Raw genomic sequence first — 25,742 nt, 5'->3', positions numbered from 1 at the left:
GGATGGTAGATTGGAAGCTGCACCACACTGCACCCTCGGGGAGGATCGAGCCTTATCATTTATTCTTATTTATTTGTTAGAACTTGTAATAAAAATTAGAATTGTTTATTCGGCGCCACATGGAATACATGACATTTTACAGATAGAGTATTGGGATCTGATCGGATAGCGGTATCCAATTAAATGAATAAAATACTCATTCATTTTCATCCACATTGTGGATGATAAAAATACAAACGACTCATCTACAATGATAACGTTGGAAAAATAATGCTGGTATTGCGAAGCTTGTAATAACAATGTGATTATGCAAATAATTAGTAATTTTAATAGTGTCGCTCAAGAGCATCTTCTTTGTGTTTCGTCACCGCAAAATGCATCGCTCTTAAAAACTGAGAAAGAGTGGATGTTTTAGTACGCAAGTAGAGACCGTGCGCCAAGAAGGGTATTTTTCTCAAGGCACGACCGCTGAGTCCAACACTTTCTCGACTCAGCTCTAGTAGCTTCAAGCTCATGTGCCTGGTTGTTGAATTCTCTTCATGACCGTTGATCTTTAGATGTGATATTTCGTGTACAGCTTCAACTTCTATTATTCGAGCCTAGAAAAATGTAAAGAAAAACATGCAAGCATAAGGGTGAGAAGTTTCAATTGCTCATAAGCCAAAAAAAGAGCAGAATCACAAATCACCTTAATAAGTTCTTTTATGCAGGAATGGTAAATTTTATAGATAGCAATTTCACTCGGATGTCCAATAAACTGTTTTATGTCAGCTCGGTCAACAAATGCCAAATCGATCGCTTCGGTCACGTTACTAGTAGTCAGAATTAGGACATTTGGATACCGCTTGATCTGATCCAATTGCGTAAGCAAGGCATTTACAACACGGATAGAATCGCTTGGTTCTGTCCCAGAGGTCGAGGACTTACGTGCGTGAGCAAGAGATTCAACTTCATCGATAAGTATGCAAACCAATGCATCTCGATTTTCCAGCAACTGTTTGATCTCAGCAAACATTTTCATCACCAACTTACCACTCTATAAAACAAAAAATTACAAGATATTTGCCAAATTTTTTAGGGCTTGTGTAATAGTAGTGAATTTGCTTTTGTACCTCAGAAAACCATTTTGAGAATAAACTGTGACTATTGATTTCGACTAATGCAAAATGCGAATATCGATCACTGAATCGAATGGCTAGTTTCTGAGCCAAAGCCTTGCACAGGCTTGTTTTTCCCGTACCTGGCGGTCCATGCAACAGGATGACTCGATTCCAGCTGATGATATTTGGATCGACGTTACAGTCCGCAAACAAAATCGTAGTTTCTATAAAACTCAAGAGCTGTAACAAGAATAGCAAAATAAATTGAAGTACACCAATATTCAGCCTTTAAACATATCCAACTTAGTCCTTGCCTATTCTTACATTTTCTTTTAAATCAGAATCATAGTAGAGACTTTCCCATAGGCCTTTGAAATCTGAAGATGGTAAAACCCAATGTGTCGCGACGGGCAATTCATCAGAATTATTATCATTATCATGAATTGTTTCTGTAGCAGGCTCATCTTCATGTAATCTATAAACGTGCAGTCTGATATCCTCATCATTTGAGTTAGCATGAATGGTCTGGAAAGCGGTGAGCTAGTACATAACATAAAAGACTAGGAGTTTATAAGGTAGAATTGATTATAACCAAAGCATCTGCAGACTTCTGTTGAAGTAGCAGGTTGTGATTTAGAATACCTATTTCTTACTTCATTATTATTGCGATAGAAAGATATACTGTCAATATGATCCTTCAAAATATCGTGCGTGCAATCTTTTCCCAAAATAGTCTCATTCAAGTCGAAGGAACTCGAATTTTTTAACTCATCCAATACAGCTTTACTCAAATCTTCCACAGAAAGTAGACTGAAAATGCAAGAGATTAACAAGTTGTAGTGTTGATGTGGATTGGGGAAGAATCACAATGACCAATTTTATACAAGGTGATAAAACCGGCATTCGTTCACAACAAGCTTATTGTTAGTAAAATTTTCAGTCACCTGTCAACCTTCTGGCAGACTTCGATGTGTAGTGGATTGCTCATCTTTGACGATTAATTCCGTTGTAATTAAATTTCTCGAATCAAAATTTATTAACTTTACATTGGTAAGACAGTGAGGCACATTGAGGTTTTAAATATCCATGGTGCAGGTACGCAGTCCTTTCACTTGACTGCTGACGTGTGGCTAACAGTTTTTCCTGTTTCTTTTCGCTCCAATCCTCCATTCTTCCCACCATTTCAGTTACTTTTGGCGCGAGTCTGATTCTCCAAGATTACAAAATTCAGACACCGGTTGGCAGATATTGGACATAATAGACGGCGCTAGACACTCCAGTGTAATAAAATCGAACCACAACACAATACGTTTAGCTTTGGACTGCTTTGGAGTAGTTGGTGCAAAGAGTTTGGTGTACGTGTACGTCTTGCGTACGTACGAATGTAATTAAAATCAGTTCACAAATTAGTGAGATAAATTCAATACTCAACACTTGCTTAAAATGTCGTACATTTAATTTTTGCCATCGAAGGATTTCAATTTCTGTACAATGGTTCGAGGTGGTGAAAAGTGAGTACCATCCAGTTTGCACTACACAAATCCAACAATGTTTAAGGTTACATTACCAACGCCTTGCTGATATTTTATCTTAATTATAGAGAACGGCATTACCGGAGAAGGTCTAGATCTCGCTCTGCTACACCTGAAAAGAAACGACGAAGATCTAGGAGCCGTGAAAGAGACAGAGAGAAGACTCGACACAAGGAACGGCGCAGCCGATCCAGGGAGAGAGAACGTGAAAGAAGCGACCGAAGAGAGCGTTCTGAAAGGGAGAGGGATCGTGATAGAAAACGGTTTGATAAAGTCTCATTACCTTATGTTTCAAAGAAATGTATTCTAGTTACAACTATGCATATCTTTATTGCTATACAAAATTTTGAACTACAGAACCCCTTGCCAAACATCGGAGAGCGATAACATTGCACATCTGCGACATGAAGCAAAATTTAGGTATCAATTTCCTATTACAGCAAGTCACTGATTTTTATTATTTCTGCTACTGCTTGAAGATTATCTTCTGCTCATTTGGTTGAAAACTTTATCAAGCAACATGAGCTTTGCTGATGATGAAAGAATACTGCGATATTGTTGTATAAACTGTTGGACAAACTCTCTCATAAATCGTGATATATTAATTCAATAATCTATTGCAATTGATTGTTTTCGGTGTACTAGTGGAGACAGTAAAGAAAAGCGTCTTACAGGCTCAAAATCCTCACGCTCCGGTAAAGATCGATCAAACAGATCAAGATCACGTGATCGCAAGGACAAAGATAAAGGTGATAATGAAGATTTACCTTTCGACCACACCAAATTGGACAAGGTATTGATTTTGCACACACTTGATCATTTCAATCGAACAAAATCCGTCTTTGGTTCATCTATAAATATTCATCTGGAATTCAATCCAGGAAGAAGAGCAAAAAAGGTTGGAGCTAGAAATGCAAAAACGAAGAGAAAGAATAGAGCGATGGCGAGCAGAGAGAAAAAAGAAGGAAATTGAAGCAACTAAGAAAGACGGCAAAGCTTCTATCTTAGCAAACCTTCAACTTCCTATGAAAAAATGGTCATTGGAAGATGATAGTGATGAAGAAACCCCTGTCATCCTGAATGTCACTAAAGAAATCAAAGAGGAAGGAGATATCAAAGAAGAACCGGAAGTTGTACCAGAAGAAATCAAAGTAGAAGAAGAGGAAGTTGATCCTCTTGATGCTTTTATGGCTGAAGTAAGTCAGATAATTTTTTTGTAGAAGTCAAACATATTTCTAACTGCGAAAAGCTGCTAGTGACACCTGAAAGTGTTGAAGAGTCAATTGTAAATTCTATGAAAATATTTCAGGTCCAAGAAGAAGTTAGAAAAGTCAATAAACTAGATCCTAACAGGTCAAAATCAACCAATAATGGAACAGGTACTGGAAACTCACAGAGTGGTGGTGTGGTAATAGTAACTGGTGTAGCTAAACGACAAGTTGCTAAACAAAAAGGAGAATTGATCGAACAAAATCAGGATGGATTGGAATATTCCAGTGAAGAGGAAGGTGAAAACCTTCATGAAACTGCCGCGGGTATTGCCAACAAACAAAAACGAGAACTAGCCAAAGTTGATCATGCTGCAACCGAATACCAGCCATTTAGAAAGTCATTTTATGTTGAGGTTCCTGAAATCGGTAAGCTCTCTCTAAAAAAATGATACATACATTTCGTATCTCTTGCATGCAGAATAAATGAGTATCCGGATTTCGTTTTTAATTACAGCTAGAATGACACCTGAAGAGGTGGATATCTACAAAGAGGAACTCGAGGGCATTCGAGTGAAGGGCAAGGGATGTCCAAAACCAATTAAATCTTGGGCTCAATGCGGGGTCACGAAAAAAGAGTTAGAAGTTTTGAAAAGACTTGGCTATGAAAAACCGACACCCATACAGTGTCAAGCTATTCCAGCAATCATGTCTGGCCGTGATTTAATCGGGATCGCAAAGACTGGAAGTGGAAAGACGCTAGCATTTTTGCTGCCCATGTTCAGACATATATTGGATCAATCTCCATTGGTTGACGGCGATGGCCCTATTGCGTTGATTATGACACCGACTAGGGAACTGTGTATGCAAATTGGTCGTGATTCGAAGAGATTCACTAAATCTTTGGGTTTATCTCATGTTTGTGTGTATGGTGGTACGGGTATTTCTGAACAAATAGCAGAATTGAAAAGAGGTGCAGAAATCATTGTGTGCACACCTGGCAGAATGATTGATATGTTAGCTGCCAACAGCGGTCGTGTCACTAATTTAAGAAGAGTTACTTATGTCGTTTTGGACGAGGCCGATAGGATGTTTGACATGGGCTTTGAGCCACAGGTAAATAGAAAATTTAATTTGTTTGGTTATTCGGAGGAAGTTTGCCTCTATCGATGTTTTGAAACTGTCGTCAATGCATTGACTTGTGTTTCAGGTGATGAGGATAATGGAGAATGTCAGGCCTGATCGACAAACTGTCTTATTCAGCGCTACATTTCCACGTCAAATGGAGGCTTTGGCCAGGCGAATACTTACTCGTCCAGTAGAAGTTCAAGTTGGTGGACGTTCTGTTGTTTGTAAAGACGTAGAACAGCATGTCGTGGTTCTTGAAGAAGATCAAAAATTCTACAAACTGCTTGAGGTACTCGGACACTATCAGGATAAAGGATCTGCTATAGTGTTTGTAGATAAGCAAGAAAATGCTGACACACTATTAAAGGATTTAATGAAAGCTTCGTACTCATGTATGTCGCTGCATGGAGGCATTGATCAGTGTGATCGAGATTCGACAATTATGGATTTCAAAGCCGGTAGAACAAAATTATTAGTAGCGACTTCTGTTGCGGCCAGAGGATTGGATGTTAAACAACTCGTTCTGGTATTGAACTACGATTGTCCAAATCATTATGAAGATTATGTTCATAGATGCGGTAGGACTGGACGTGCTGGTAACAAAGGGTGAGTAAAGATCTCATTTTTTCAACCTCAAAGTCTCCGCGTTTGCCATAAAAGTTACTTTCTCAAACAAAATACAAAAACGGTTTTTGTTATGTCCCAGATACGCGTATACCTTTATTACACCCGAGCAAGAACGATATGCTGGTGATATTCTGCGTGCTCATGAATTAGCAGCTGTAGCAGTTCCAGAACCCTTGCGTCAACTGTGGGAGGGATACAAAGCCCGGCAGGCAGCTGATGGCAAGAAAGTTCACACCGGTGGAGGGTTTAGCGGAAAGGGCTTCAAATTTGATGAATCAGAAGCTGCATTAGCAAACGAGAAAAAGAAATTCCAAAAAGCCGCTTTAGGATTGCAGGATTCTGATGATGAGGATATCGAAAATGACATTGATCAGCAGATCGAAAGTATGTTAGCCCCAAAACGAACGGTGCGTGAGATCGCCAGACCATCCGCTGCCAATCTTTCCGTTCCTGGACAACCAGTACCGAGTGCTACCGACAAATTAGAACTTGCCAGAAGATTGGCTTCCAAGATCAACATTGCCAAAAATCTGGGTGCTGAAGCAAAGGGAGCAACACAACAAGCCGCGGAAGCCATTCTAAAGGGCGCGGGTCCCACCAATCTTATCACGGTAAGCATTTTCGTAAACGTGATATCCCAAACCACATCCATGTATATGATCGTGGAACTCTAATAAATATCAATGATTGTTCCTATCAGGCAAAGACTGTAGCTGAACAGTTAGCTGCAAAATTGAATACGAAACTCAACTATCAGCCCAGAGAAGAAGATTTGGTTGAAGGCGAAGGCGAACCCGGTGAACAAACCTTCCGCAAATATGAAGAAGAACTTGAAATTAACGACTTTCCTCAACAAGCAAGATGGCGGGTTACAAGTAAAGAAGCTCTGGCTCAAATTTCGGAATATTCTGAGGCTGGACTTACTGTTCGAGGAACTTACATCACACCTGGCAAACCTCCTCCTGAAGGAGAACGGAAGCTCTACCTTGCAATTGAGTCCACTAGCGAATTAGCTGTCAGTAAAGCAAAAGCGGAGGTCTCACGTCTCATCAAAGAGGAACTCATTAAACTTCAATCCTCAGGAACGCATACAGGATCGCGAGGACGATATAAAGTTTTATAATTTGTACGTTTATACATATATCTCAATCTACGTCTAGTTCATTCAATAAATTTTGTACATTGAGTACGGTCCGAAACAGTAATAATTTCAGATGAAATTTTACTGTATGAGAGGATCGGAATATTCAATTATACAATCATCGTAATTCAGAGTACCATTCTCTTCCTGATTTCCCTCACGAGCCATATTATCCGAAATTCCCATCGGGCCATGGCTACATCTATAACGGGATTCATTAAAGTTAATATAATCAGAAAATATTTTTATTCACTAGTAACTTTAAATTATTATCTTACAACTATATTCATGCATCATTGCTTATAATTCTCTTCTCTTTGGTAATAAAAATTGAAAAAGTACTTCCTTTACTACATTAAACTATGTAGGCACTAGGAGGATCACAGACTTGGATTGGATGCATTGCGAAAACGCATCCATATTGGGTCAATACATGGCTTATCTTTACGACAAAGACACTGTCGAAGTCGGCGTAACGGCAACCTGCTTCATGATATTTCAATCCCAAAGCTACTGCACACTATACACATTCATAACTTCAAACACGAACCCGAAAACATTCGAATATACCCAGCAATTGGCTCCCATTACCTTCTATAGTATCTGTCTTTTTGTTTTCGCTTCAAAAATGCGAATATTTTTCACATCGATAAGCTTGAAACCACTATGAATGTGATAGAGGTCAACATGACCCAAGATCGTTCTGACCCAGAACCCGAAACATGGCCATGCGTTAACTCCGCTCTAGTTAATGAGCCCAGAGGTACCTCCGACAATATTTTCGGACTCCTTTCGGATATCCTTGTGACAATTTTCTCCATCTCCGCAATGCAGGCTTGGAATTGGAGTGCCGATGGCTTTTTGGGAAGTGGCTGATTGACTATAAATATGTCCCCTTCGGGTGTCAGTGTGCCTCGCAGGACGCACTGTGATACTTGAACTTGACGACCCAAGGCGGCTAGCATTGCATCCAGCGTCACTGCGTCTCGATCCGATTCTTCATCCATCATGTGCAAGATGCGATCAAGCTATGAACGGAAAATAATTCAATGTAAATATCGAGAAATTATCAATTTCCGAGGAGTCAAAAGGTCATCAATTATTATCACCTGCTTCCGAGAGTAGAATAATCTCGCGGCTCCTCCGCAGATCGGACAACACGCTCCGGGCGTTGTAACTCCGATGCAATTTGGATCAGCTAATGGTGGGCATTGCACTGCCTCACCGCATCTTGGTCTAGCTGAATCACCGACTAATCCAACAGCAACGCATGATCCCAGATAATCGACCGCGGTTCTTGCTGCCCATGCCGCACATTCGTTCGGATATTCTTCGCCATTTATGCCGCAAACGGGACCACGAAGACTGCATCCCTGGAGACAAGGTCCTCTGTATCCCAAGGTGGCCCCTGCATGGACCATCGCGCAGACAGAAGAGTGTTCCCTGTTATCTTTATCGCAGACTGGACCGCCAGCGTCATGACGAAGGTCACAATCCATAGGAACGCACTCGTGTTGAGCACAGGGCTTATGAATATTCGACAAACAGACCCGAGGTCTTCGTACACATTTTTCCGTGCTATCGCAAGGATCCGGGTTGCACGGATCTCTGGAAGAGCAGCTCCCGAATTCGATTTTGTTCATTCTGATACCTGCGCATTTTGCTAGACACGCGGAGGCAAAAGTGATTCCGAATCTTCCACATACCGGAACGTAGTGTGCTGGACAATCACACGGCAATGAAGGTGCCCTGAATTCGCCGCAAGTTTTATGAGAGCAAGTTATCTCCCCTTCGAAACAAGTGCACGGGTTACACTCGAGATAAAAGTTCGACCTGTGAGCTACGAATCTGTCCTGAACCCAACAGGAATTGAACGTGAAGCAATTCAATACTTTGCATTTTTCCAGACCGTGCATCGTGCACTTGCAAATTTTCAAACACCCTTGTTGATCGGCTCGAGGGACCTGTACCCAAGTGCCCAGGGGAACTACCTGTCTGGATATCTCACCGAGGGAACAACTCGGTAAACATTGATGACCTTTGGCAGCAATCGGGTGAACGACGCATACTTGATCTCGAGCGCAAGGGTTTGGTATGCAGGGCGTAGTGATGTCCTCTTGTGGTAAAAGGGTCACTCCGAATTCCGGAGAATCTTCTAGGTAAGGCTTGAGGGAAACACAGGGCATATCTTGCCTCCTTGGAGATAATTTAGCGCAAAGTGTCGCGGCGGTATGGGGACCGGTAATAGCTGTCCAATTGACGCATCCGGATATAAGTTCCAAACAGTCGTCTCTGCATAGTCGTGTTTCGTGAATGCGTGACTCGCATGGACGTAATTGAATTAGACAAGCGGCAGCCCGCAATGTTTCGACAGGACATGAGGGCGCGGCTCTTACTGGTAAATCTAATCCAGTAATTACACCACCGCGTACCCAGTGATCCGCTTCCCATCGCGCCGCGTCGTCCGCGGCTGCTGAACACGTCCTAAAAAGCGAAAAAAAATCATTTCAATTTACGAGGGCTGCAATTTGAAGAATAAATTTTTCACTTCGATACCACATCCTGATTCGCTTTCTTTAATCACCTGAATAACGTGGTTGGCCGGTCGTTGAATCGAGAGCAATAACTGAGACCGGAACATCCAGGTTCGCAAGGATCATCAGAATCCTCAAGACATCTCCTGAGTTCTCCTTCCATTGGGGATGAGAGACATTCGGCGTCTAGTTTTGACCAGGCCGATTCCCAGTCTGCTTGGAATACCCTCAGACATAAATTCTTACAAGTCGGTCGCGATGCTCGGTAACAACACGAAAGCTTGGCAGCATCCAGTGGAAGTCTTGGTGGTTCGGGCGCCGTTGTGGTCTTCATAAAGCATCTCCATATCGGTGAGTGGGGCATTATCGCCCCGCATTTTTTCTCAAGCGCGTCAAAAATGTCCTCATTAGTAACCGCCGTTCGGAGCGTATTTCGACAAGTTTCTAGGCAATCGGTGTTCGTTGCCTCGTCGCAGCAATGAAGATCTGATAAAAAACACGGTGAGTTATTAATTGCTCGGGATTAAGGTCTTTCGTTTCCAATCAGTCGATGGCTTACATTGTTTCGGATTTTCGGCGCTCTCTGCCTCGGCTAAATTTTTCAAACACTTCGGCATTTGGTTCTGACAATTGGTTTCGCTCAATTTTTGCGCCGACTGTTTACCGGGATTGTGAAATTTGGCCTTGCAGACAGCACGGCATGTGTCGTTCGCTACACCGCTACAACATTTATCGCTTTCCTCTTGCTTCTCCAAGCACGAGAAAAATTCCAATTCATCACTCTGTCGACAATCCCCATCCAAGTCCTGCCTACCCCCCGCCAACGCGCATTTCATTCCGCAAATAAAATTCTGCGACAAATGGCAGCAACTTCTACCCACCCAATTCTCGTTCTCTCTGGCTTCTAAAAGAAAAATATACGAATAACAAAAATTAATCACAGGTCTTGAAAAATATACTCAATGCTGACGATATATCGTAGAACTTTTATTTCAGATTGAGTTGTGGATATCATAAATGTTGCGCAAACGTTTGTGTAACGTATTGACTATGAAAAAATCCGAAATGTTGTAGACTACGCTTAATTTATGGACAAACCGTTTAGATTATATTTCGAGATTATTCAAATTATTTTGAGGGCGCACGGGTATGCGTGTAGAATTTACGTTTTTGGAACATTCGAATTTCATATATGTATATGCATAGAAGCCGTTATACAGATTTACTATCCGCATTCGCATATCACAGTAATTACCATGATTCGGTGTATGGGAATTTACAGTCAGATTTCAGCTCTGCGGTCGCAGATAAATCACCGCTGCAGCGGTCAAAAGTTATGTAAATTGTAACTTTATTTGAAAACTGTCCGTTATCTTCAGTTATCGCGAGTTCCGATGAAGCGAAGCATGTAAGCAACGTGATGCTCCGGAGTTTATTATTATAAATGTTTAAATCGGCTATGCAGGCTTATTGAAAGAATGATTTCTCTACGGTAGTAGGCGTCGTCGACGCGCATTATCCTGCAATCAATCTTGAGGGCAAGCACCCGTTCCGCTGGAGAGAGGATCGTAAGTCAAACGATCTCGAGCGTCGAGTCAGATGAACGTGTGTACATGATGTACATACAGAGTTACCGTACCGTACGCTGCTGCGGCAGCAACACTCTTAAGTGCTGGAGGAATGGCAAATAAACGATCGAAAACAATTTCTGAGCGTATCAGCTACTAACATTACATATATATACATATCGTACGTGTACCGTATCGTGCACTCCCTTCGTCTACTTACTTTCCACCGTTGAATTGAAACAGCCCCAGAACTCCGCCTGGAAATAATTTCGCGCATTAGACGAAAATAGAGGTGTACACATAAAATTGTTGAAACGTGAAACTATTCGCATTTACGGCGTTTCTTGCGGCTAGAAATCGGGAATAATGGACGTGGAAATCTATGGGGATCAAGTTGCATCCTGCCTCCGCATTCATCTTTTATTAAGTGCGATATAAACGTGTTGGGTAACACTGCGAGGCAATACCATTGTCACATTTTCGAATATCATACACTGCTCAACCGCTGCTAACGGTTTCGAATGGAACGGCCGATCGAAATTGAATAGCCCCTACCGTTCAATGGGAGAGAAGAAGAAAAAAAAAAAAAAAGAGGAAAAAAAGAAAACGTTCAATAGATCAATTAAAGTTTACCAGTTCCGACGGACAAAACTCTGAAAGGTTCCGACTGGCCTCTTCTCTGATTTTCGGATCTGCTCCAATATCCACCAAACGAATCTGTGAGAAAAAGAAATAAGAGAAAATTCATTTAACGTCGTTTAATTGTACAATAAGAAATCACAGACATTCGTATTTCGTTGTAAGAATGGCGCGTGAAAAAATGTTTCACCCACAGCCAAGGATGGTGTCTTTTGTGAATCCGAAAAGTAATAGGAAAATGAAGGAAAAAAAAAAACCACGAGACGTTTGGATATTTATGAACGCTCCACTGTTACGCCGATGGAAGCTTCCTCCTTCAACTCCGTACGTGAAGCAGAGGTGAATATCAATTATGAAAAAGAATCGTAGACTTCACGTGGTGTATCGCGTGCTCATTTCGAATTCAATAAATGTTCTACGGCCCAGGCAGCGCTATACGGCGTCCGTTTTGTTCGGTTATTTCAACTCCCTTACTTCAAGTCGATGCTTTACGACCACCAAAGGGTTCCTGTAGCGAGCAAACTTTGTGTCGCTCGAAGCATTGCATGCACACCAGGAAGAAAACCACCAATGCGGGAATCAGACTCGCCTAACGTATGCCTGCATAAGTCACCGCCCGCCTCCACTAATTCGATTGCACATCGAACCCTCACCTCGTACCTCAAACGTTGACTCATTCGTCAGCAATTGGTCTGCGAAAGGCGATATTGTATAAGAGCAATCTTCGATGCTCAATAATTTCCGAAAATTGATACCACGGCTATTTGAAGGGCGTTTTCGAATAACGAAAAAACACCCTTAGTCGGGTCTTCGACATTTGCACGCGGATGGACGAGTATGCGGTAGAATAAAATCTGGGGATTCTCAGGGGATGAAAAAGTCTGCGTCTGTTCCGGCCGAATGGAGTTGACGGAGTTGATGGTCCGCGTTATAAGAACGACGGACGATGTAGCGTCTCGAAGGCGTCGCGACGCGGACCCGCGTATTTTCGTCGCGTGTATTCTCGGAGGTATGTGGAACATGGATGCGCCACGATGATGGTCTGGACCCATAAGAAAGGCAGGGGAACTCCACGATGACCCCTAGACAGATTTTGTCCACAACTTTGCTCCCCGTAGCGTTTCGGCATAAATTTCGACAAACGCCACCTGCTAACAGGTGACCTTGACACCTGTCGTACGTCGGCTTCGGAAACATCCCCGAAAAACGGATAAAATTATGCGTAGAATCTCCTTTACCCGATTGAGTCAAGTATCGCGTCTTTAACTATGTATACTTTATCGCGCGTTTACAGAGGGCAAAAATTTTGTAGCAGAAATTTTTCTCAAGTATTTTTTTTTATATTTTTATTTGTTTCCTAAATTTAACTCCTTCATTTTCAACTACTCGATTTCACGCCGAGTAGTCTGGCACCGCATTTGAATTCCACGCTAATATACTCATCGCATCTTGCATCGTTGCGGCGTATAAAAGCTGATATAATTATATTATAAATCCTCAGTTTACGGAGCAACTAAAACGCATTTGGTATAATGAACGCCATCATTAATTGCATATCACGACGCAATCGGCTGCAGTGTCGGGTGCATTGAACAAGGTACACGTAATATAACGACGACTGGTGAACGACGAGATTATATCCTCGGTGTTGAAAAAATTTGTGGAATTGCTCCGGCAATTCATCCCCTGACACCTTCTTTGCTACTTTGTGATCTTCGGCTTCCCGCTCAATATATAACCACCATGGAATCCGCTAATGGCGATTCTGCACGTGCCCCTCGACGCGAAAAACTGAGCTCTGATGCTATTTCAGTCCCTTTTGATCCGCACTCGGGTTTAGGCACGAGCCTCATATCCAGACGTGCTCGTGCGTTTACCGTGCGACCGGAGAGTACCAGTGATCGCGCGATGGTGTTAAACATCACCGCGCATTCTGGTACTCCGAGCCATATCTTCTGCACCCTTTTGCTACAAGCAAAATCAACAGCGGCATCAGCTTCTTTTTTTTCTCTCTTATTCTTTTACTCGGGACTCGCCCGAGTCGCGATCATATACTCTCTCCTGCCCGCAAACGTCGTAAATATTACTCCAAGTATTTACCAAAAAAAAGAAACCAAAAAAAAAAAAAAGAAAATTATAACGCCCAGTGGATGGATACGTGCGTACGAGTATAGCGATGCGCGTAAACCTTGTTCTTTTTTTTATTGTCGTGTGCGTCGCCCAACTTTGTGTGTGAATTATGTGCACACAGATATTATACGTATATCTACATTATACATGTATATATATCTTGGGTCTACCTCGGATTCACGAGACTTCCGGTTATTTTACTTTTAGATTCCCTAAGCAGGAAGTCCTCATCAGCGTTGAGCCCGACGCAAAGATCTGTCTTCGCCTCCTGTTCGGTTCTGCGGCTCGTGTCGACCGATTGTCTCATTCTGTATACAGGCATTATACGCCGCAGAGGCTATAAGTTATACTGTTTTTACCATCTACTTTAGTTTCTCTTATCTTTTTGGTTTTTTTTTTTTTCGTTTTCATCTCTCTCTTCGGCTCTTGCACCGTACCCTTGATATTTTCAGGATGGAACTATATGTAATTTGAGATCTTCGGAATGAACAAGGGCTTTCTAACTGATGCAGTAATAAATTAATTCCCCTGCAATATTTTGTATGTTTGTATTTTTTCTTCATGATTCAAAAGCATGCATACAGTTGAATGGAATGTTTATCGATAATCTCTTCTAACGTTTTTCTCGTGCAATGATATAGTTAAACTTTTGGAAAACAAACGATGCGTGCTTTACGCCCGGAAGGAGGGCACGGAAATGGAGAAACAAACCTGACGTTCGAATCACCGAGATAACGCACGATGGATCCAACGTGATTTTTCGGTCGAGGAAGCGAAGATATATAGACAACGATCGAAGCACATTATCCGGTCCTCCGTAATACCGGGGCCGTTGCTGGATTTACATTTCACATCAGGGTAACAGGATACCACGAGCGAGCCATAAGTGCACCGTGGAAACAGTATCAGTGATATCAAAAACCCGCCTTTTCCAAATCCAGTTATAATATTTGCGTATGAATGAGCCGGCGCCCCGCTGTTCCCTGCGTAAATCTCGCAGCGGGGCCAAACGCCGTCCGATACCATCTCCGCTCCCGCTTAAGGCCCGAAAATTTTAAGGCCCTAAAACCATCCCACGTTGCAGCATCGAGCACGCTAAAGAAATCGTCGGATACACTGCCATACCTGCGCGTGTAGACCTCGTCCACGGAAAGCGGGACTTTGGCAATAAAACGGAACAAATCAAAAAATGGTGATATATATTTTCGCGAAGCTATAGATAACGAAATTCGTGAATAATTTGCAGATTTGCGATGATTTGTGGGCGACCGTGTCAGAGGGTGAAAATCCGACCCTACCAGCGGAATGATCGTGACAGTAGTTCATAAAACAAGCGAATTTTTTATCGCACGGTCAGAATTCGAGGTACAGCGGGTTAGTCGGACACCTGACCGGGCCTCACCTATACGCGCACGGCCCGATTACGGGTGGATTTACGAACTGGCCCTACGTCCCATCGGAGTTCCCGGTGCCACCCGCAGCCTGTATACCTATACCGCGCTTACTCGAATACTCGGAGAAAACAAAACGAGTAGCTGGCTATGGTTTCTGTACGGACGTACAACTACCGATCAATCGTCCTCTTTATGCTATTTACAGTCCTATCTTTTTTCTATTTTTCTTTCGCTCTCTTTTTATCTCTTTAAAATATTTACGTTCGCGTGATTCGAACGTATAGCCCCCTCGATTGAATCGTGGATAGCTGCTCTGCTTTGATCCGCGTTCACTTTAACGAGCATCAATTTATCAATCCGGTCATTCGTCGATTAAAATGTTCGGGGAGGCCACAAAGCCTTCGGTGATTTGGTTAACGGTCGGGAACGGAAGAGAAGCACCGACCAAAATTCGACGCCCGAAGAACATGCGGCTTTTTTTCACCAATTCCATAGATCCGCAATCTCGCGATTATTCTACTTCTCTTTCGAACCGTCGAACGAACGACGGTATGAAATTGATTCGGCGATCAATCGCGCGCCGTTTTCTTTTTTTTTTTTTTTTACAATCGCATGTAACGTGCAGCGTAGATATTTCGTGAACGTACCTTCGAACAAACACTGCGACAGGAACCAGCTGCTAAGCGACAACAGAAAATCTCTGCAACAGACAATACAACGAAGTGAATTTTAGTCAGAGCGGGGAAAATAATCGTCTATGTGAACATATAACGGGGAGGACGTGTACAAGAGGAGGACCCTCGGCGAGTACGTGGCCCAATTGACAAAAACCAGATTTTGGGGGCCTGCCTTACGTCACCGACTCCGTTTGACCAGCGGGACTCGTATTTTCTCAAGGCATGTGGGTCCTGCGCGAGTTAAATCTCAAGGGCCCACCCGTATGTATCCTCGAGTCGGAAGGACCGCTCACCCCCGCACTAGGAAATCTTTCATTTTTCAACATCGTGTCAGATTCAGGGGCTGAACCACTGACGAGTGTCTGCGTATAGCCGCGATACGACTCCCTCGCAACGGGCACCCTGTTCCACATTCGTATATTCACTCCCGGCAATTAAATTTAATAAACGATAATTAATAGCCCCTCGGCAACCCCTCGAAACGGCTGATAGTCGTCCTTCTGCTTCGTCTCCCGCGTGATCGAACCTTGTAATTTATACATCTAACTGCTATAAAATTTAGCACATGCACTTTGTCACCGCGCGGTCTACCGACCCAACCACCGTGCGGTGATGTACGCAGAAGAGGGTCGACGTTTTGCTCGACGTACCTGTATACTCTCCTTGCAAATAATTAATGACCATCTGGTCTGTACCGTCGAGCGAAAGGGGGAAGAAATAAAAAGCATAAAAAAAAAAAAATAAAAAAAGGAAAAAAACCTCGCGTCAAAACCATTCGAGGCTTACAGATGAAGATTTTTTTCATAGATCGAATTTATAACTTGGCACGACCGTATCGCGTTCTCGATTTTTTCCAACGGAGGCTAATGACCCCCGCCGCATTGAAGGGTTGGCAATTAATTACGGTACACAGCGTACGCGTATATCAACCGCAACTCGCATAGATCATAACCGCTCTATGTATAGGAAACTGTTACAAATAATACGGAGGCCGGGCGTAAAATAATATAAATATGTATATGTACATAACGTATAAAAAGGTGACGTGTTTACTCTGCTCGGCGCGGATCGCGAGACGAGCTCAAAGACTTCGCCAATAGCTGAGTTACGACTCGGAAGGCTCGGAGCTGACGTTGATAAACCGGAAGTCTTTGATTTCCAAGCTATAGATATAACGCGTTTGCAGTGTCCGCGGTGGAGCGCGATTTTCCCGAGAACCGGTGAACTATCGTTCAGCTGCTCCATACGTGAGTTCGCCGTAAACTTGTAACTGGAGCAGAATTTAGGGGCGTACGTTGATAGAGCTTTCTTCGTAGCTGTCAGAAGATCAAAGGCTTAGCGAGTTTTAGAGCGAGCCAAAGTAGCCAGCTTCGCTCGCGGTCTCAAACCGTGTATCCCCTGTCCGACGTTAAAGACTCGCGTCGGCGTAACAGTTTGAAAAGTTAAGAGAAAAACTTTCTTACGCGTGCGTCGTATAACTAGCTATATATTGTGAGGAAGCTTCGCTTAATTGGGGTAAATTTAAATAATACCGGTGTCCGCGAGCTCGGCGTAACAAAGGGTTATTTTGTATTAAAATTAGCATCCGTTCGACCGAAATCGGTTACAAAACCGAGCGGATTCCGTATAGTATTTTGGAATCTCATATTTTAATTGGAGATATCAATTATCCGATGGTAATTAGCGCAACGCTGATTAGGTAAGACTCGACATCCTCTTCGAGATCGGTTCTCCTCTTACACTTTCCTATGGGATTTTTACCGGTGCAGTAATTTGGTTTCCGTTGACTGGTGTGACACGGTGATTACCACCGACATACCAAAATAACCGGAGGCTCCGTGCGGATATAACGCACTTTCTCGCTCGGTGAACCCAATGAACTCGGTATACGAGCGCGGGCTACCGGCTCACCAAAAATCCAAACAGTTAAACAAACGACAGATTTTTTTCGGAAGCCCCCCCCCATATCCCAATCGGGTTAATCTAGATCAACGACTGCATGGGATCAGATCGCGTTCACTCCCCTCCTCAGCTAAGCCTATGGACCATTTTGTTTTCTTTTCGAATTGTTTTTTTTTCATCCGATCCGAATGGAAACGGGGATCACGCCCACGTCACGATCTCGTACGAAAATCAATTAATATTATTTCATTAAAGGGATAATGTGTGTAATCAAAAATCTATCGATGATTTAAATCACTCTTCGAGTGCCGGTGGATTTTCTTCTTTTTTTTTTTCTTTTCGACTTGTTTCGTGTATTAATTTCTTTCTGTTTTTCTTCGTTTTTTTTTTTTTCTTTTTTTGATGTTCGAATGGGAAACGGACGTCGTGTAACTCGACTGAGAGAAGAGTGTAGCGTGGGCGACCGGGCGAGAGATAAAGCTTCGCTCCTCGCTTCATCTCGACTCGTAAAGTACGAGCAAAGAAAAACGACGTAATATTATGTACTCGAAATAAAAGCAACGGACTACCGCATACCTATGATTTTGTACACGTGTACGATTTTATTTTATATACTCGCGATTGAACGATGAAAACAAAAAAAAGATTTAACATATCCGACACTCACGCTCCGAGTGGTGAATAAAAACGTACGGGGTACGGACATAAGCCAACGGGGGCTTTTGTCTAATTCACATCGGAGTTAACGACCGTCCTTATTAATCTCTGACTTTACTGTTATCGGGCTTACGCCGCACGCTGCAAGCTCAACAAGTGGGACAACTCGAACAACTGGTTAGCGCGACGACCCTCGAGATCGTAGATCGAGCCATCGTGATATCTGGGGTGCGTCATTCCAACTGGTACCAAGAGCTACTAAAAGGGATATACTTCTAACACGGTGCACGCTGCGGTCCTAAGAAATCGAACGAGAAACGACTAAAATGTGATGCGACGGAGACACCAAAGCTTTAGTAAAGTTTTTTCTATAGGTATATACAATCAACTTTGATAAAGTTTTCAACGGTCGTATTATATGGGGTACGTATCAAGTAATTCTGGATGAAAGTTATGTAATTCTTTTCAAGTGCCGCGAACGTTCTCTATACCGAACAGCCGCACAACGCAAGACCCCGACTTATAATGGTGACACCGGAGAGAGAATCCAGAGGCAGGGTCGAGGCATATTTTACTCCGTTCGAAAGCACGATATGAAGAAACTAGAAACATCGATCGTAGTATTTTTATACCATCGGGTCAAGAAGTCCTTTGATCTATTATTCCAGTTTTTCTATCCACAGTCGAGGGAACGAAGCGTAATATTCTTCGATACATTGCATTACAGCGCTCAGAGGGATGTGTACGACAATTTTCCGTTTTTACTAATTCACAGTTCTCGATTCGATCGAAGTAAATTTTACCCCTGCGACGTCTTGTATGTTTCTGGGGTGCGGGGCGTCGCTCCGACGCGAACTTTACACGATTCTCAACGAAGCGCGAGAAATTAATCAAGATAAAAATTCCCCGAATGATTAACAAGCTGGAATTAGCATGCGGAGTTTTCAGATCCCGCCCGCCTTTCGTACCACACCGCAACGCGATGGCCTGCCTTAATTCGGTCAATTACGTTACACGATCGCATGGCGCCACGCGTATTTTAAAAATTATTGTTACTTTTTGTTTTTTGTTTTCCGCCCCCGCCCCACTCCGAACAACGATAATTACGTGGAGGTCGTTGTATACGTGGTTCGAATTCACACGCGAACGGGCGCGATGATGAGGAAATAATTTTTACTTCATTAGCGTCGCAAAAAACAAAAAAAAATCGATCACTCGATTTTTCAAATTTCCCTACTCCCCGATACCACGACCAAGTTATAAATAATATCGCTTTGTCGCTCGAACACTTTCTCCAAGTTCGCGTGACACTCGGCACGCCCTGAAACCCGATTTTACACGGGTTACAATACACACCGGAGTGCACGCAGTATACTAATTAAACAATGACGTACCTGTATAGGTCGCAATAACCGTCTACAGAGAAAAAAGGATCGAGAAAAAAAGGGCAAATGGGACGTCCCCACCTATATAACGCGTATTCCTCTTCCGCGTAGGTGTCTCTACATACTTACAAGTATAGAAATACTTCTACGTATATGCAATTCGTTGATTCGATCAATTACCCCGTGACGTCAGATCGCCGGAATGTGTCGCCCGCGCCGAGGGATCCGCACCGCATCTACGGTGCTCGACCAACTTTATTACACAGCTGCACTGCCGCTGCTGCAGTGACACGGTGTACACGTATATATGCAACGTATACGTGCACGAGTGCATGCCTGCGATACACCCAAGATGTATAGCTAGTAACCTACGCATGTGTACGCTTTTACTGTACGTAGAATATATATGAAAATTACTTGGCGAAGTTTACAGTTTACTTTACGTACTGCTCGACTGTTTACAGGGAAACCCATTGCAGTTTAGTACTGCTGCGAGTTACACGGTGCGGCTGTAAGAACGACGCTCGGTTCTCCCGCAGCTGTGTCCTCGTATCGTTGTTATGTACGCTGTAGTATAGCTCTATGTACGTATGTACGTACAGGAGCTGTAGTAACAGCAGCTACGAGGCCGCCGACTCTTGAGTTTAAAAAATTTTATCCCACGCTAGCGCGTAACCAATGACTACCAGTCTTTTCTTTCGCGTCGTAAGCGTCGAAACAACGATTCCAGCGGTGGGACGAGAAGATCCGGAAGTCCGACGATAATTCCAGTGCGTCGATTCAGATCACGCGGACGATACGGGCGATATCGCGCTACCTGCAGCGACGCGGTTCTCGTCTCTGATGGACCGATTGAATCGAGAAAATTGCAAGGTTCCAAGTTTCCGACCGTTACAAACGAGGATCTTTTCACGAGGTGATTCTGCTGTCAAAACGTTATCCACGGATCACCCCGATGAATCGGGATGATCGGCTCGCGTATGCACCACGTCTCGTGATACTTCGCGTGAGTAACCGTAGTACGGAGTAGGTGGACGCGTTCGATCATTGCAACTATCCCGTCTGTATTTTACTTTCCCATATATTATAGCCTGCAGGCGTGCAATGCTGCGGTGCAAGAATCGATTCGAAATAAAATAGACAAAACATCGAAGTATGAGTTGCACGGCTCGAGGCTCCTTTATAACTTCGATCGAAGGCGTAATGCGCCGTTAATAATTATCGTTTATTTGTTGCCAGCTTCTTTTTCCGTTTCACGGTGATCCATAGAAAAACATTTCGATCTACGAGACGCGTGGAGACGAAAGATCTCGCGTCGACCCCAGAACGAAACGGTTTATTACGTGGGAGCCGAGGAAAAAAAATCGGGAGAAAAAACGGACCCAGTTTATTGGTTTGTTTGCTAAAACCCGAGGAAACGTACGTGAAGATAAAGAGGATGAAAAAAGTCTTGGGAAAAAATCTGATGCGAACGCTGTACAGACGAATTTTACACAAGGGTCGGAATTTTTAGAACCCTTGCATAATCTCGTTTCCTGCGATAGTTCCAGGAGTGAAAGATCTGCCAATCCTTTGAGGCCCTGCGATCGACGACTGATCATTTTTTTTTTTGCGCTTTTCGTATCATTTGCACATATTTTTGCGAAGCGAATTCGAAGGCGAATACGCGGATCTCTAACGTCGCGTCGGTTCGTCGGGGCGTCGATTTACGTGCGTGGGTACGAGACGCCGTAGTGTGTCTTGTTTGAGTTTTTCTCTCGCGCGAAGCTGTCACCGGTTTTATGTCTTTATTTATCTTCTCCTCCGCGGGCCGAGCGTCGAGAATTTCGTATTTTCGACGTCCTCTTTCCCCCCGTTCGAAACGTGTCCGAGCACAGCGACGACCTTCGCGTTAGAAAATTCACTCCTGGAACCGCGAATCGCCCCCCTCCCCCCGCGCAATTGCCACAACAAAATCGCAAGATTTTTTCACCCTCGCGCGTCATACAATTCACCGGGGTACAACGACCCGTGAAAATAATTGAGACGAAACAGCCATCGCTCTCGGTCATCATAATTACAAAAGTCGTACGCGGCAGCATCCCCGAGGTACGTACCGTGGTATTCCGGGCTGCGGGGGACTGGACCACAACGCGCAGCCAGTCCGTCACGCCCGGCACTTGTACGGAACAGTTTCACGCTCACTTAAACTCCCATCAGATATTATGTCCCCCCCTACTAACGCCCTGCTCCCCCCCGCGATACGCCGTCACGTGTGTGACGAACGCCGAGCAACCCTCGCCAACGATTCGATTGAGACGTTAAATTTACGTCACATAACGTCGTCGTCCGAGTAATAAACTACGGGCTACGCGCTAATTGCCGAACGTTCGCTAACAGGTGGGAGAATTTTTTCTCCCTCTCTCTCTCTTGTCTCTAAATTTCTTCTGATCGTGAGCCGCGTCACGGCGATATTTCTGGTGGTAACGTATTTGACTCGCGGCCTGCCCCGCAGCCCCTGAAAAAAAAAATTTCAACTAAAAAAAAAAAACTGTGAACCGGTTGACCCCAAGTGAACCGCAGGGGACACGTGTTACGTGTTGCACCAGTATGCGCGGCAGAAGTGCACCGAAGGCAGCACCGTTGTAAATAGTAAAAATTTCCTCGGTTTAATTACTTCCCGCTTCACCTCGTCGACGTTTCCAACTAAATTTACGAGACGCCCGCGAACGTTTCTCGAACATGGAAAACCTTACCGACTACCAACTTCTTTTATACGACCCGTTGACAAAATGCTCTGTATGCACTTTTCTCGTCTCCCAACCGCCGCGGTTTTACTCCCACGAATCGACGAGATGTTTATCCATTTTTTCTGTTTCGCCAAGTTTTTGGTCCGATATGTGAATTCCAAATTTTCTCGATCCGTCTCAAGTCGCGCTTTTAGATAATTCCAGGCTTTCGTCTCCATTAGGATATGACCGTTCGAAGATGAGCCGAGTAGAGGGCAAAATGCTCCGTGCATGCGGAGGAGGAAGTGGGGAATCCGGGGCATGTGACCTGGCGGAGTGCGAGCCGCAGCGGCAGCAAAAGTAGCAGTATAGGCTGCAGAAGTAGCAGCGGCTAAACCGTTAGCGGACACCTCGTACCATAGCTGCTATGAAGTAGGAGATGTTTGCCCGATAAATTTAGCGAAAGGAAAAGAAGAAAAAGTCGAATGGAACGACACGTAGAGACTGAAGCGCGGCCATCGGGACGGGGGTGGTACTAGGGGGGGGGAGGTTGTTAATAAGAGAAAAAGCAGATAATGACTGACAACTATTTATATCCAACGGGGTGCGTAAATGCAGCGCGTGTATATATATATATATGAAACACGCACACGCGTATACAGTCGCACTCTTCGCTCCGCCTCATTTAAATCGGAGTGCACCTCGCGGTGATTTTCGTTCCATCGTGAAAAAAAGGAAAAATCAAAATAAAAGGAAAAAAAAATAAACGAGAGTTCGTCACGGTAATTATCAATTAGCCAGTGCACTTTGTAGATATTTCAGCGTTATTATATGTATGTATACGTACACCGTAATACCCATTAGCCCGAAAGTACGTAAATTTATTTTGTCGAATCCCACCGTAGCTTCCTTGAAAATATACTATAATGGGGGTCTAATCGAAGTGACGTTTAAATGGATGATAATTGAAGCAGTAATTTTGCGACGATGGTGTACGTACAATATGCACGTATACATAAAACCCTTGAGGAGTACATTAAACGTACTAAATACGTCCGTATAGCTGTATAATGGCAGCTCTAGTTTTTAATTCTGAGAAAATGATTTTATATAGAGTTGACCGTATCACGCAAGTAATAATTAAGTAATTAAAGCCATCGCTGTGCAGAACAGCTGATCGAACTTAACGTGCACCGTACAGACCTGCTGAGGAGATGAAAAATTTTTACTCGCGTTTTAATATCCGCTGCCGCGGAAAGTTTCAGAGTTACACAAACGAAAGTTAACTCGAGCCCATCGTTTTTCTCCCTTTTCCCTCTCTTTCTTCGACTCACTTAATTACTCAGTTCAAGGGTTTTATTATACCAATTCATAATTATAGCGACGAGCTCGACTATCAACTAAAACATCTCGGTGGTCCGTGTCTCCGACTCTTCTTCGCTACGGGAAACAACTCTTCTTATGTCACTCGACAAAAAATCTACCGAGAAGCTACGGGGCCTGTAGTCCCAGACTTTGGGATCGACAACCACCTTAGCGTGTGTAGTTCACGATGCACGTGTGGTTATGAAAATATGAATGATAATTCGATTACGAATTACGCCGTGGCGAAGAGCGTCGAGTTATTACGAGTTGACTGCAGCATCGTGGATCGAAAGGGTTATCAGATATGATGCTGGAAAATTGTCCTCGACATCTTCTCCTACTTATTCGTCGTCTCTATCTCGTTTTATAGCGCACGGATGACAAACTGGCCCGAGAACAAGAGTTCAATGAATCCCGCGCTTTTGAACGGACCTCGATAACTCCCATGTGCTCTTGTACGGGAGGCTAATTAGGATGAAATTTCTTATTTACAAGCGTACAGCGGTACGACGATATCAGCTCATCTGATTCACCAACACTTACAACGTGTTTCGAAACGGATAATATAATTAAGCTCATGTTCGTCAAATTATACAAACGATATATCTGACACCCCCACCTCATCATGTGCGCTGCAGGTCGAGAGTAAAGTTATGTTCAATTGACGTGCACCCCGAACAGAGAATTAATTCAGCCAAACGACCCCGTAATGATTAACGATTACGTTTAATTATTTTCACGTACTCGAAAAAAACTTCGAAAAACCTACCTTGTCCAACAGTTGATAGGTTGGCGTTTGCGTAAAAAATGACAATTAATGTCAAATAGAATCCAAAACTTGATGAGTTCATTTTCGCGCCGAATTTGTATCCTACATCCGTATAAGCACGCGTCTACAACCGTAGCGAGAAAATGAAGATAAAGTAGCCAAGAAAAAAAGAAAAAGGAAACGAGAGAAAACTGAGTATTGAGCAATTAACAGGTGATTTTTTAACCGCGTTTCATGTCACGCGGTTCACATCGTGAGTCATGATATTTCTTGGATTGAGTAGCGATCACCGAAGCACCGAATCATTTATGGAAAAAAACGCGATAAGTCCGAGGCTTGAAACCGTGCGCGCGCTCACAGCTCGCGACTGACTGACTGACTGACTGAGTTTTCGAGCCATTTGAAAGTCCGAGAGCTTTTGCCGCGCCTCCATCTACTCCCACCCTCCAGAAAATTCTACGGGCACGGCCATCCTCAAGGAAGAGAATCGCGTGGGCGGGCTGGACGCGTGCTCAGTGTCAACCGTTTCTAGTCGTCTCTCCCCGTGTTGTGACATTCCGGTCACCCCGTGTCCAGTTTCTTTGTCTTCGTTTTGCTCGGTTCGCCGAGCCCGCTCGATGGAACGAAATTTACTCCGTAAGAGGAGAGAGAGAAAGAGAAAGAAAAAAAAAATACCCGTACGTGGGAACGAACGAGAGACGCGTCTTAAAAAAAATTGCAGTCGTACATCGAACGGATCCGTACAGAGAAACTGGAGCGAGAATATGTTATATTATAGCTCGAGGGATTACGAACGGGACGTCGTATTAAGCGTCGGCATTACATGTAGATGTATCGACGATAATCGATCGGAGAATCGTCCAGGGATTTAGCCCGAAGCGTACGTACGCATTATCTTCGAGATGGATGTTACAAAAATTGATATTCGACTTGCAGAGAAGTACCGCGATGAAAGTATCCTATACGGAGAGATATTTTCATCGATGATTTGTATATACAACTGCGCTTCTAAAACAGTATATAAGCAGCTAGTGTTCGATTTCCTCGATCCTTTTATAGTCCAGCTAGTCACCACTGCGCACCGAAAGCGACGTATACGTATATCGTTTCATAAGCCTAATTCGTACGGCAGAATATGATGCAAATCTTTGTACGTATTATGGTGTACCTAAGCGCTTAAGTGCGTCGAGGATAATTTATGTCGTCCGGAAACGATGTGCTCTTTTACACGCGTTTCAAGTAGAGTGGAATGAAAACGAATCGGGGAGGTTCGAATGT

General features: G+C 43.5%; 3 protein-coding genes across 6 annotated transcripts; 1 reads left to right on the top strand and 2 right to left on the bottom strand.

Moving 5' to 3' along the window:
• Positions 1 to 89: 89 nt before the first annotated feature.
• LOC105686366 (pachytene checkpoint protein 2 homolog) lies at positions 90 to 2,239 on the bottom strand. 2 transcript variants are annotated; one of them, XM_012401092.3, is made up of 6 exons: positions 2,045 to 2,239; positions 1,754 to 1,910; positions 1,425 to 1,640; positions 1,113 to 1,340; positions 689 to 1,036; positions 90 to 599 (listed from the first exon to the last, which is right to left on the bottom strand). In XM_012401092.3, the coding sequence occupies exons 1-6, from the start codon at positions 2,086 to 2,088 to the stop codon at positions 327 to 329; spliced, it is 1,266 nt and encodes a 421-aa protein (XP_012256515.1). In that variant the 5' UTR covers positions 2,089 to 2,239; the 3' UTR covers positions 90 to 326. The 2 variants fall into 2 exon arrangements, with proteins under 2 accessions (XP_012256515.1, XP_012256523.1); XM_012401100.3 differs by having other exon boundaries at positions 1,425 to 1,625.
• Positions 2,240 to 2,439: 200 nt separating this feature from the next.
• Positions 2,440 to 6,863, top strand: LOC105686410 (probable ATP-dependent RNA helicase DDX46). 3 transcript variants are annotated; one of them, XM_012401214.3, is made up of 10 exons: positions 2,440 to 2,611; positions 2,701 to 2,895; positions 2,990 to 3,052; positions 3,278 to 3,425; positions 3,514 to 3,828; positions 3,942 to 4,269; positions 4,358 to 4,956; positions 5,051 to 5,574; positions 5,675 to 6,206; positions 6,296 to 6,863. In XM_012401214.3, the coding sequence occupies exons 1-10, from the start codon at positions 2,592 to 2,594 to the stop codon at positions 6,716 to 6,718; spliced, it is 3,147 nt and encodes a 1,048-aa protein (XP_012256637.1). In that variant the 5' UTR covers positions 2,440 to 2,591; the 3' UTR covers positions 6,719 to 6,863. The 3 variants fall into 3 exon arrangements, with proteins under 3 accessions (XP_012256637.1, XP_012256646.1, XP_020708351.1); XM_020852692.2 differs by having other exon boundaries at positions 2,442 to 2,611; positions 3,307 to 3,425; XM_012401223.3 differs by lacking the exon at positions 2,990 to 3,052 and having other exon boundaries at positions 2,441 to 2,611.
• Positions 6,864 to 6,965: 102 nt separating this feature from the next.
• Positions 6,966 to 24,854, bottom strand: LOC105686422 (reversion-inducing cysteine-rich protein with Kazal motifs). Its single transcript, XM_012401235.3, has 8 exons — positions 24,465 to 24,854; positions 15,649 to 15,701; positions 11,472 to 11,555; positions 11,059 to 11,095; positions 9,830 to 10,174; positions 9,321 to 9,756; positions 7,846 to 9,220; positions 6,966 to 7,764 (listed from the first exon to the last, which is right to left on the bottom strand). Exons 1-8 carry the CDS (start codon positions 24,544 to 24,546, stop codon positions 7,378 to 7,380), a joined length of 2,799 nt encoding a protein of 932 aa, XP_012256658.2. The 5' UTR covers positions 24,547 to 24,854; the 3' UTR covers positions 6,966 to 7,377.
• Positions 24,855 to 25,742: the final 888 nt, after the last annotated feature.

The sequence above is a fragment of the Athalia rosae genome, chromosome 4 (assembly GCF_917208135.1).
Source record: "Athalia rosae chromosome 4, iyAthRosa1.1, whole genome shotgun sequence".
Lineage (NCBI taxonomy): Eukaryota > Metazoa > Arthropoda > Insecta > Hymenoptera > Athaliidae > Athalia > Athalia rosae.
The sequence above is the reverse complement of the archived record's forward strand: the minus strand, read 5'-3'. Positions and strand labels throughout refer to the sequence as shown.